At 43.6% G+C, this 12,235-nt stretch overlaps 2 protein-coding genes across 3 annotated transcripts in view; one reads left to right on the top strand and one right to left on the bottom strand.

The window, feature by feature from the left end:
- Nucleotides 1-5,514, bottom strand: part of igfbp2a (insulin-like growth factor binding protein 2a) — an 18,740-nt gene extending 13,226 nt beyond the window's left edge. The window contains exon 1 of the mRNA XM_076303268.1: nucleotides 4,994-5,514. Within this exon, the coding sequence (XP_076159383.1) occupies nucleotides 4,994-5,345 (352 nt within the window). The 5' untranslated portion in view covers nucleotides 5,346-5,514. The remainder of the gene's footprint in view (nucleotides 1-4,993) is intronic.
- Nucleotides 5,515-11,935: 6,421 nt separating this feature from the next.
- The window catches only part of stk11ip (serine/threonine kinase 11 interacting protein), a 42,848-nt gene continuing 42,548 nt past the window's right edge, over nucleotides 11,936-12,235 (top strand). Inside the window, exon 1 of one of the 2 annotated variants that reach the window (XM_076303267.1) lies at nucleotides 11,936-12,077. Coding sequence is in view for 1 of the 2 variants with exons in the window: in XM_076303266.1 (XP_076159381.1) it covers nucleotides 12,001-12,029 (29 nt within the window). In the remaining variant the exon portion in view is untranslated. The remainder of the gene's footprint in view (nucleotides 12,078-12,235) is intronic. The other variant, XM_076303266.1, reaches the window with a different exon arrangement.

The following is a 12,235-nucleotide window of genomic DNA, read 5'->3' as shown; positions in this document are numbered from 1 at the left end:
CAAAGGACTTTACACACCATCACGCCGTGGAGAACTCGAGAAAGTTCATCTACCAGGCAAGCTCATAAAAGAATCCAATAACTTTTTAGATGCCAAGGATTATGTCTAAATTAATTTACAATGCATGTCAGAGACTGACTGTTAAAATGGCTAAGGAAACTGCAACTGAATACAGTATTTTCCTCTAATTCCCTTCAGGAAACATTACATTACTGCACATTACAGGGAAACTGTAAATCCATATTTAATGGCTTAAGTGAAGCACACAAAAATGCTTTTTTTTCAAATGAAATACTGCTTATATATAGTTGGCAAAATACAGAAGTCCCAGATTAAAAAACAAAAGTGAGATTCAGTAGCTGGTCAACTAATGATATATAACAGCATCATGCTGGACCAAGCAGGACATGAATTCAGTGGAGGCAACTGGCTGCATGACCAAAAAGGTAAGGCTGCAACCCCATTACATCACTGTGTCCGTCTGTGTCCAGGGAGTTTCCAGCGGGGGCTTGAGTCGAAGCCTAAACACTGGGCTCAAATAGAGTAATTGCATCCACTACTGGGCTCGGCATCAACGCCACAACAAATGTCACTGATTATCATGTAACTGTGATCTGGGAATTATAGCCGGTAGTACAGGAGGCTCGTCATTGTCTGACCGCACAAGCCTCGGCTAGAGGGCCTACTGGGACAGAAACCCGCTCCTCATCTTAGCTCAGAACCAATCTGACCGGGCAAAAGTGACTCTTGAAGACCTCTGGGGCCTGCGGGCAAATGGCCTGGCATACTGATACATAAGGCTACCAATTCATCTTGTTGACCACAAATATAGTGCGCAGATCTTTGGAACATGGAGAAAACACTTCAGTGGCCTGAGCACCCTGGGGTGGGGTGGGGTTGGGGTGCTCGTGCACATCAGATTTTTGGCTCTACGGTTCACAGGGCCAAGGGGAAAATGCTGAGGCCGAATGATGCTGATGCCGTTCTGACGACGACGATAATGATCGCTTGAATGCTCCGTGCAATTTGCCGACCGTTTGCGGAACACGGTTTGAGTTTCCTCTCCCATCTGTTTCGAATCTCAAATGGAAAATGGCAGTGGAAGTAACGAGATTGAGATCAATTCGACTGAGTCAGCTTTAATTCAATATCCACTGTCCTTACAGCGTTAAGGCTTTGGACTGGACGTGCTTCCCTCCCCTTAAATTCGGAGGCTTCCTGATGCTCCATTCACTCCCCCCCCCCCCCCCCTTTTGGCAGATGTTCACATGGATCTTATGAAAAACCAGACCCATTCTTTGGTCGGGCAGATCTGAACAGGACAAAAAAAAAGAGTGGGATCTTCAGAGATAATTATGCTCTTTGTCAAATCTGTTATAAAACAAGCATGGGTGCCTACAGGCAGTGGTCTGAGTCATCGCATATCACAGTACACAAGGGTGAAATTAGTAAGTACATGCTACAAGCACACGACAGACAATAGCTCTCTCTTTTGCTCTTACCACACATACACACACACACACACACAAACACACATGCTCAAGCTCTCTCTTTCTGTCTCTCTCTCTCATTCTCTCTCTATCTCTCTCTCTCACACACACACACAAACAAACAAACATAATCAGACACACATAGTCTAACACAAGCATGGCCGAATGTAGCATTCATTAGGAATAAGTGGGCATGGCATGTTTGTCCTCATCCTTGTGCCACTCGAGATTGGCAGAGTATCTTCCCGGAGCGAACATGACGTTTGTGGCTTTGGGATGTTCTCTCTCGATTTGTTCACGTTGATTCACTTTGCTCGGTCTTGACTAAACACAGAGAGAGAAAGACAGATAGAGAGAAAGAGAGAGAGAAAGAGAGAAAGAGAAAGAGAGACAGAGAGAGAGAAGGCCGCTTCCAAGCCAGGGTGTGCATAAAACCCCTATAACTTTGGAAAACAATGGCATGTCATGAGCACTCACAGTTGGAGGTAGACCTCGTGCAGACAGAACAGGGGAGCTGTGGTAAGGAGCCTCGAGGTTTGGACCAATCTCACACCGAGGGGCTGAAACAGGACAAGCCAAAGTGGGACTGATGGCCTGGACCAGACCTAATCTGTGTGTGTGTGTGTGTGTGTGTGTGTGTGTGTGAGAGAGAGAGAGAGAGAGAGAGACAGAGTGTGTGTGTGTGTGTGTGTGTGTGTGTGTGTGTGCGTCTGTGTGTGTGTGTGTGTGTGTGTGTGTGTGTGTGTGTGTGTGTGTGTGTGTGTGTCTGTGTGTCTCTGTGTGTGTGTGTGTGTGTGTGTGTGTGTGTGTGTGTGTGTGTGAGTGAGAGAAAGTGAGTGTGTGTGAGTGAGTGAGAGGGAGTGAGTGTGTGTGTGTGTGTGTGTGTGTGTGTGTGTGTGTGTGTGTGTGTGTGTGTGTGTGTGTGTGTGTGTGTCTATTGTGTCTCTGTGCGTGTCTGCATGTCTGTGTATGTGTAGTATGTGTGTGTATGTGTGTGTGTGTCACAGTATGTGTGTAACTGTGTGTGTGTGTGTGTGTGTGTGTCTGTGCATTCGTGCGTGTGTGTGGGTGCCTGTGTCTGTGCATGTGTCCATGCACACACGAGAGACGGTGCACACAAAAGTCCACTTTTGATAACACTACCCCGGCCCTTCACCCCCCCCCCCCCCCCTACACACACACACACACACACACACACACACACCTCTGCCTCCTCTACATCTCCCCGACACCCTGGTCAGCTCAATAACATTTCTGACATTGTTTGTGTTATCTCCAAGCTGCTGTGGAGAGCAAGAGCGAGTTTATTCTGGAACGCGCCACGCTAAGATTCTTGGCATCCGCGTAGCCGAGTGGCCCGAGGGGATGGCGGCCGTGCCCGCTTTTCAGCAGAAGCGGAGGGATTAGTTTGGGCTATTTCAGGCCGATGGGCACTGTCTTCACAGTCCTGTAGGTAGTCTGGAAGCGGGGCGTTTATTTTTAAGCCCACCGCCAGGTGCCAAAGCTTCATGAGGTTTGGCATTTTTTGGTGTGTGTGTGTGTGTGTGTGTGTGTGTGTGTGTGTGTGTGTGTGTGTGTGTGTGTGTGTGTGTGTGTGTGTGTGTGTGTGTGTGTAAGTGAGTATGTATAAGTGTGTATGTGATTCTTTGGAGTTGGATGTCACATAACACCATATCACATCTACACCCCCACGAAGACACTCTTGCCCTCTTGACCAGAAAGGACTACAGTACGCAGACCCTGTCGAGGGCCAGGATCCATGATCAGCCTCCCCATTTTCATTGGCTTGCCTATCCAGCACTGATCAAGATCCTACAGACCTATACACCCTCCCATTCACTACAATCATCTACAGCTGGATTACTGATAATACCAGACATCAGGCTCACCACCACAATGTGAGCAAAGGCCTTCTCCTACACTGCACCCAAACTGTGGAACTCTTGACTCCATCTCACCTCACAATTTAAAACTGCTCTTGAAACCCACCTTTTCAAGCTATCCTATGGACTTTAATGTGCCCTTTTATTACTACAATGATTTGTATTTTGTGAGTTGATGTTTTTACTGTGTTTTACTCTGTAAGGTGACCTTGGGTGCTTTGAAAGGGTGCTGGTAATCAAATTAAATGCATTATTATTGTTATTTAAGGATTGCAGCTGGAACTCAGTGATTCACAACTAACCCACACTACATATAGCCGACCATGGCTACAAGGGCTTACTAATAGCCAAAAGGAGCAAGCAGGCCAACCAAGTCAGTTAAACCTGCCATAACTGACCCACTTATGTATAAATAACTTTGCACCACAAGGCTACAGGTTAAGCTTGTCAGCAGCAGCAGTAGCAGCAGCATCCAGATAGCATTTCACTCATAACTCACCACAGAGTCACTAGATAGATAGATAGATAGATAGATAGATAGATAGATAGATACTTTATTGATCCTCAAGGGGAAATTCAAGACTATTCACTACTATTATCAATTAACACCTGACACTAACTAACAGTCGTAAGTGGATAAACTATGTTTGTCAGCCTCCTAACCCCCCCCCCCCCACACACACACACACCCCTCAACCCACTACCCCTTCTGTCCACAGCTACTGAATGGCAGGAAGTGAAGGTCCTTCCTCCACAGCCTTGGCCACAGTTCCAACCAGCAGGACCTGCGGGCCAGCAGGGGTTCCTTTGGCTGTGCCCTGCGAGCCCCATCCTCTGACATGCTCTGTGACAGATTTACAGGACGAAGGGGTCAAAGTCCAAAAGTCCGCCTTAATCATTCTTGTGAAAGAGGTGGGTGATCTAGGAAACTCCAGTTGCAAAATATCAACAGAGGATTTTTTTTTTTTTTTTTACAGAGCGTCCTGGCAGAGCACGGGGGTCTGTGGAAGTGTATACAACAGAGGGTTTCAGGGAAATTAATACTGTGCAAAAGGTGGAGAGGGCACATTGCAGGGGGAAAAGAGGAGGTTCAAAGAGGAGCCCGACAGTGTGTGTGTGTGTGTGTGTGTGTGTGTGTGTGTGTGTGTGTGTGTGTGCGTGTGGGAGGAAGAGAGAAATCTTTGGAAGAGACAGGTTTGATGATGTCAATTTTTCTCATTATCCACATCAGACAAAACAACTACTAGGCATTCTTTACTGGGTTCTTTTTCATTAGTTAAAAGCTATTTGGTTAACAGGTTAATAGTTTTGTACTGCACATTGCTGCACATTACAGTTTAAGATTTTAAACTTTAATTATTACTAAAAGTTGGCCTACAACAGTACATGCTAAATGTATTTAATTTTATTAAGATGGATGCTGTGTGTGTGTGTGTGTGTGTGTGTGTGTGTGTGTTCAAATCATTTACCAACAGTGGTTGCCAGGACAACATGTATTTACAGTAATAAAGCCAAGGTACACCCTATGTTTACTAATAGTGTTTTCAGTGAACATGCCATTGTGGTGCCTTAACATGCGCTGTTGTACGGCAAGGCCACTCAACAAGCTTTGTCACTTACTTTGTTCTCGATGTTCCACCGTAGGCTCCGTGTCCACTTTGCGTCCACAACGCCCGTGCCCTTTCACGAGCTGCTCCAGAGGCAATTCAGAATCTGGCTGAGGGTAACAGCGGAAGCCGCTAGCACATCTCGGGGTGTACACGCCGCAAAACTCGTCTTCCTGGCGGGCGCACACAGGACAGCAACCGCATCCAGGCTCCCGCACAATCTCTACGCAAGTCTCCGTGAGCTCCGGACATGCCGCCTGACGCTCGGCGGTGCAGCTTGGGCAGCGGAAGACCATCTCACCAAGTGCCGCTCCAGGGAGTGCCACGAGCGCCAGAACCAGGCTGCAAACCACGTACGATAACATAATGGTAAGCAAAGTATTGGTCAGTCCACGTCCGAGCTGGAAGTTCAGGTAAGAGACGACTGTGCATGCGAACAGGTGAAGCTTCGGCACTAGGTTCTGCACGGTCCTATCAGCGGTCCTGTTCCACTGACATCACAAGAGATGCCAGTCGCACGCTGTAGCTTACTGTAGCATGCTCACTGCTCAGGGGCAGCAGTTCACACGTATCAGCTCTAGGGACAGGTTAGAAACCTGCTCTTTATCACAGGATCACATTGCAAACATGGTTGTGTAAATTCAGTCGACGACTTTGGCAAGTAGGCCACAGCAGTTCCGCAGTTCAGTCAAGTGTGAAATGAAATAAAATTTGCGCTGATGTTATATGCAACATGAGCAGGGGATCCAAAATTAATTCTAAATGAAGTGGGTATTGTCGTTTTTTCTTTCTTTTTGTTCTGATAAATTGTTCTGATCGTCCAAATGCATTTGTGAAGAAAACCACAACTTGTGTAACAGTTTGGCAGTTTTATCAGAAGTATTTAGATGTTACTGTATTGTATTATATAGGCCTACTACAGTAGGCCTAGGCTAAATGTAGGCTAATGTAGGCTATATAACTATTTAAGCCAAACGGATTTGAAATAGGCTGTGTTAATATGTAGGCCTAGCAGCACGTGATCTCCTTGGGCTTGAACCAGGGTTATGTTATAGGCTAATAGGCTACGTCATATGCCTATATGTCTGGCCACAGATATTAATTAGATATAAATTGATATTTTACCTTGAAACTATTATGAGGATTACACATAATTGTTGTAGGCACACGAAATAAAAACAAACTATACGCAACAAAATAAACTACATTTAGGCCTATGTAATGAGCTAGCCTACCTGTCACAGACACCTACTGCAGTGCTGCTTATTAACACTCTATGAAAGGCCTTAACTACAACCAACGTTTTTCTTCTTCAGTCCTGTTGACTACTGACTCAGTGCTGAGGTGTCGCGAGCTCGCCACTCACACAGGCTCCCATTAACCCGCCTGGGGCACAGGCCACACTCCATTGCCCCGGAGACTAATCGTTGTTTATTTAAGTCTCCCAAAATAGCCCGCGAGACCTTTCTCGCCCGCATCGGGGTCTGTCATGCAAGATATAAATGAGGATTATTTTGTTTTTGTGGGTGCCGCTTGATTGCGTGGCATTTTACGTATTTGCACTTGGCTCGGGTCTCCCGTCGTTCACCTTGAGGCGTCGATCGGATGGAGAAAGGGCACTTTTGACGCAGGCCCTCCCGGGCATGGCCGAGACGTGGAGATGAAGCAGGCATGTTTGTGCAGGACCTCACGTGTCGCTCTTTAAAAAAAGCAGCCGCCGTGGATGGGACCATGGCCTATAAGCCCGTGCCTGTATACCCGAGTTTGCTCAGTGTCTGCAGCCCTAGAGGGTGATGGTCTGCAAGCTGCCCGCAATATCTCCTCATGGGGTCTGGAGTTGCCCTTCCCATCAAGGACACAACTGTGTGCAAATAAACTAGATAAATTGCATCTTAATTAAGACCCAAGCCACAGACAGGGCTCCTCTATCTGTAGAATACCCATGTGGATGCCACCAGTTATGCTTTAGGTCTGTTATGTAAGTTTTGCCTCAGTCTGTTTACCAACTGAAATGCATCAGTATTCCTGTTGAAAATGTTTTCTTTTGTGATGTGTTAAAAGATAATGTGCACATGTCATGTATGCAGCAATTTGTCACTTTTTGAAGTAGGCCTATGTTTTTTTATAGACCCTTTCAACAATAAAAACAAAAACAATGCTTGAACATTCTATTTGGTTCCCAATCTACTTCCTCTGCATTAAGATAACATATGGAATGTTAAAAAGGAAGTCTTGTGGGGCCAACTATGATGCTGATAATGGAACTCTCTTGAAAGGGTCTATACCCAGTTCTGGTATCACCTTCACAATTCATTGCCATGTGGTTATGTGAAGGGCAGATGAAACATTCCTGTTGGTGCTGATGGCTGTTCAAGCAACACCAAAGAACTTTCCCTCTGTCGCGAGCACGCTATTTGTTTATTCAGCACAGGCTTTGCAAATAACGATGTCCACAGACAAGGTAGAATATTTTGCATGACTTATAAAAGTACGATGTATTGCGACATCAGAAGCAAGTCAAATTTGTAGTTTCTTATGTCTCATTCCATCGAACTACAGATCCGCTACCCGACCTGGCAAACTTACATGGTGCGGTTATAGCTGATAGAGGGCCGCGAAGCGAATGCAGAAGTGCCATTCACCCTGTTACGAGTTGATGAACCACTGAAACGATTTTGGAAACATTATTTTAAGGTACAAAAAACTCTTTAATGTTGCTTTCAGGCTATGTGCTCGATAGTTCTGAGGCTCAATACTGACCAGCTGCAAACATGTAAGAAAAGCTTTTTCAGCACATCATCAACCATACTGCCAAAAGGAACTAGGGAGCAAGCTTGCTACGAGTATTTGCATGTTTTTTTTTTTTTTTGCATGGTAAAATAACTACCTATTGCTCCTTTAAGATAGCTAAACCTATGATATATTTCAAATAGGGCTTACATTTGTAATCAAATAGCACTTTTTTGAGTTTGGTGTTCCTTGAACATAAAGACTATTAAACTGCATACTTCTTGATTTGTTTCAAAATCTATTTGTTTTGAAGTGTTAAAGTGTTTTTGAAAAACTATGAACCTTATTTACTTTTCAGCTTTTCCACAAGCTCAATTGCATTCTCTCTATGTAAGGTGGTTGACATGCTGCAATTGTGGAGCAGGGTTCATCTGTGCGTGCACAACGCTCCTTTTGTTTTGCATCGAGTATAAACGACATTGCTGCAGTTGCCACGGTGAAAACAGAACCTGGAAAAGCCATTCCTGAGAACTTTCCTGGGATACCACTACGCCGAACGCCAGTAGGGGACGTGACTAGTTCTGACCTGGTCACCCGGAGCTGAAAATATCAAATGATTGTTTTTCCAACTGAGTTTTATTTTCTTCTCAGGTTCTTTAGATCAGCTGTGTTTTGGAGGGGCTTGCCTGGCTGCGTTTGCAACAAAGTTGTCCGACGTGGCAGCAGGCCAAAAGGGAAAGGAGCCCTGCTGGCAATCGGGGACAAGTTTGCTCCACAGTTTTGAGGGATTGAACTGTTCAATTTTTTATGCCTGTCCAGTGTCCACAGCTCTTTTAATTATAATGGCCAGGTCCAAAGGAGACAGACTTATTAAATGTGGCTTTTTGGTTTCCACAACAAAGCTGAACGCTGGCTCAGTGAAATCCAGCACTTAAACAATACTCAGGCTATCACTAAAACGCCATGAATGTCAAAAGGTTAAAGATCCCCTCAAAGTAATTTTATAGAACAGTTCAGTGTTTTATAGAACTATTAGAGACACAGCATTCCATCATATATAAATATTACTGCATGTCTTCACAGTGTTATTATTTCTCAATGTTTTCCCAATGGAACCTGAAGTGAAAATGTGGCTCCGGATTGGAGTCTTTGCTCTGTTTTCTGCCTAACTTCTCAAACCTGCCCTCCACTGCTATTAAAGCAGCACAACATACTGTATACATTCCCCTTTTCAGCAATTTTCAATAAAATATATATTAATTTAGCATTAAGGACTACCCAATTCCTCTAAAATAGAAAGAGTCCAGCTCCTCGCCACAACAATAATGTTGCATTGTGCAATACTAGGCATTTTAGCTGTACATCAGCAATGTAAGAGACTCTCCTTATTGTAAATCAGTGTGGCTTCAAAATGAGTTTGAAGCTGTTATTTTTAGGTAAAATAACTCAGACATGAGGGCCCGACTGCGAGGTTCAAGGTCATCTTTTTTTATCCCACTTAGGGAATTATTTTACAGGCAAGACAACATGAAGTACGACATCAACATACAAAAACACAAAGCTAGAGGGAATGGGAGGTTGTTGCCAAGTACAAAAGGATCTCACATGTACAAATGTGCTATTTACTGGCAAATGAAACATTCCTGAATGTTCTCAGGTAATGTGCTAAAGTGCAAATTTGAAAGTATACCAAAATACAAAAGTTTATCCTGCCATGAAGCATCTCTCTAAATAGCACTACGGATGAAAGGGACACAAAGGCTCTATCTCCCACAGACACAAACTCTGAAACGCCAACCTGGGGGCAATAACTCAGACTCCCTCAGGAGTGGATGGTCCTGGCAATCCAATACAGCTTTTGCCCTAAGGACCTGCCTGTTATAATAATGCAAAAGCTTTGCATGATTCCCTGTAGAGATCTGCTGCCTGTGTTGACTACCAATTCTTGTTGGAAACATTTTGGGTTTTCAAATCATGCCATAATAATAGGAGAGTATTAAAACAGATTCAGTAGCATAACCATAAAATATTATCTCAGCAGAGACATTAAAAGAGACTCCCTCAAGCAGGGATTCTCCGTGATGAGCATACAAATCACCCATCAGTGCCAGAATCCCTCCAAACACATCTTCTGAACTGCTTTGTAACACCCCAAACACGGCTTTCCATTCACTGGCACTTCTGTCTGACTGACTAGAATTATAATTTAGTAATTATAGTTAATAAGAGTAATTATAGTTTCAACAGCTCTCCTGGCTTACTGCAACTTCATTGTTGTTCCTCAATTGTAAGTCACTTGGGATAATCAAACAAAAGACTAAAACAGTTTCATAACTTCTGTAATAATGAGATCATCTCAAAAGTGCCCCCCCTCCCACCAGCCCAAAAAAGGGGGTTCTCCCTTACTTCCCTGCAAATCACCAGGGTATGACAAACCTGGCTAAGTTAAGTCGTAACTATAAACCTCCTAAAAGAAGAACCTTTGGCTTTGTTTTTCAACGTGAGTGAAGCCATAGTGCTCCTCTATTGGGAAGTTTAGCACCTCTTCGTGGTTAAATTATTCAGGATTTTCACAAAACCATATACACTTGAACAGTCCTAGTTTAAGGACTGCCAATCCTTCCTAACAGCTACCCCCAAAGATGGCTCTCTGCTCGCTGTGGCATTTTTGTCTGACTGATTAGAATTTTTGTGTTTATAGTAACATCCCTTGAGCTCACTTACTTTGGCCTCGATTTGAGTTACTTTGGATAAATATGTCTTTGGACCCTAATTTGCAAAGTTAAGTCTATCTAAAGCAAATTTTATAACTGGGCCAAATAAACTTTAATGTAACTCTATACAAGATTTTGAAACGCAAACATTGATGAGCCAGTTTGCTTAATAGTGCGCAATAGCTACAGTGTAAGCCTATACTGTAGTTCATACAAGAACTTTGTTTGTTTGCAGACTTTGCACTTTGCCCACCTGTTAAATTAGGTTAGTTTCCAGAAGAGACAATTGACTTCAGTATAGGCTTTATTTAATTTTTTATGCAGGTACACTTTGTGCCCTGGTTCTTTTTCAATGAAGATGTGATAACAAAAAAATTTACAAAACAAACTTCTTATTTAAATAAATGTGCATGCCGTCTCTTCTGGCTCTTTAGTTTTTTGTGTTTATTTAATTAAACTTGTCTGATTGCCTAACATGTAAAGGTCTGGAAAGGTCAGCTTGTATCTTTATGGCTGATACATTCTAAACGCCTTCATTGCAAAGAGTCTCTCTCTCTCTCTCTCTCTCTCTCTCTCTCTCTCTCTCTCTCTCTCTCTCTGTGTGTGTGTGTGTGCTTGTGTGCACGGACACATGTGTGTGTGTGTGTGTGTGTGTGTGTGTGTGTGTGTGTGTGTGTGTGTGTGTGAGAGAGAGAGAGAGAAATCTGACATATTCAGATATTGATGGTCTGGAGGATGTTGTGACAGGGTAACTGTTTAGGTTGGAGTTCTGCCTCCAAGTATTGCATTTCCAATCACACCCAGTCAATAGTGCAATAATGAAGGTGGTCTGGCTCCATCTGTTGGTTGCAAGCGCAATATTTCACCAGTTAGGCTGTATCATAGTTACCATTTATTCTTCTAGATTGATATAAAAATGATAGGAGACTGCACTGCATATTTATACTTTATATACTGCATATTACTACTTTATATATGTAAATTAAGCCAACTCATTATCCAACTAGAGTGATTAGAATGGTTACAGTAGATGTATTTTTGGGGGGCCAGCCGTGGCTTACGGGTAGGGCCTCAGACTTGTAACCGGAGGGTTGCCGGCTCGAATCCCCACCAGTAGGAACAGCCTGAGCAAGGCACCTAACCCCTCACTGCTCCCTGAGCGCCACCGTAGCAGGCATTAGTGTGTGCTTCACCTCACTGTGTCAAGTATACTGTGTGTTCACTGTGTGCTGAGTGTGTTTCACTAATTCACAGATTGGGATAAATGCAGAGACCAAATTTCCCTCACAGGATCAAAAGTGTATACTTATACTTTTATAATCCAATTAATAGTAAATATCATCACCACTCCAAAAAAGTTTTATATCTACCTAATCTAGTCTAAATTATCTGACATTAGATTGAGACTGAAATAAAAGTTGTAGTTCACAGAATGAACACTAGAGCTGAAGTCCATATAGTGTCATTAGTTATTTGGAGCATCACGGCCACCGTAGGGGTGAGACGATTGTCACATGATAGCAGGCGGGTTCATGTCAACAATGTTTCGAAAAGGTCGACAGGATGGATTTTCTTAATGCTAGATAATTTTTCACCTATTTGTAGGTAGGCAGCTGTTTGTTCGTGCAAATGTCCCTCTGTCTGTCATCTAAGGTAGGCTATGCTAATGTTATTGCGAGACAAAGACGATTACAGTGCTAAATAGTAACCGTGATGGAACATTAGCCTAGACTAGACTAGACTAGACTGAGTTGTCTAATGTGACGGCACGCTCTGTAATGCAATGATTGCACACTGGATTCTATAGGAAA

This window comes from Alosa pseudoharengus, unplaced genomic scaffold, assembly GCF_046254945.1.
Source record: "Alosa pseudoharengus isolate Yale_2024_CS ecotype anadromous, Long Island Sound unplaced genomic scaffold, YU_APseudo_1.1 YU_APseudo_1.1_scf_24, whole genome shotgun sequence".
Lineage (NCBI taxonomy): Eukaryota > Metazoa > Chordata > Actinopteri > Clupeiformes > Clupeidae > Alosa > Alosa pseudoharengus.
Note: the sequence above shows the minus strand (reverse complement) of the source record. Positions and strands in the feature narration are given on the sequence as shown.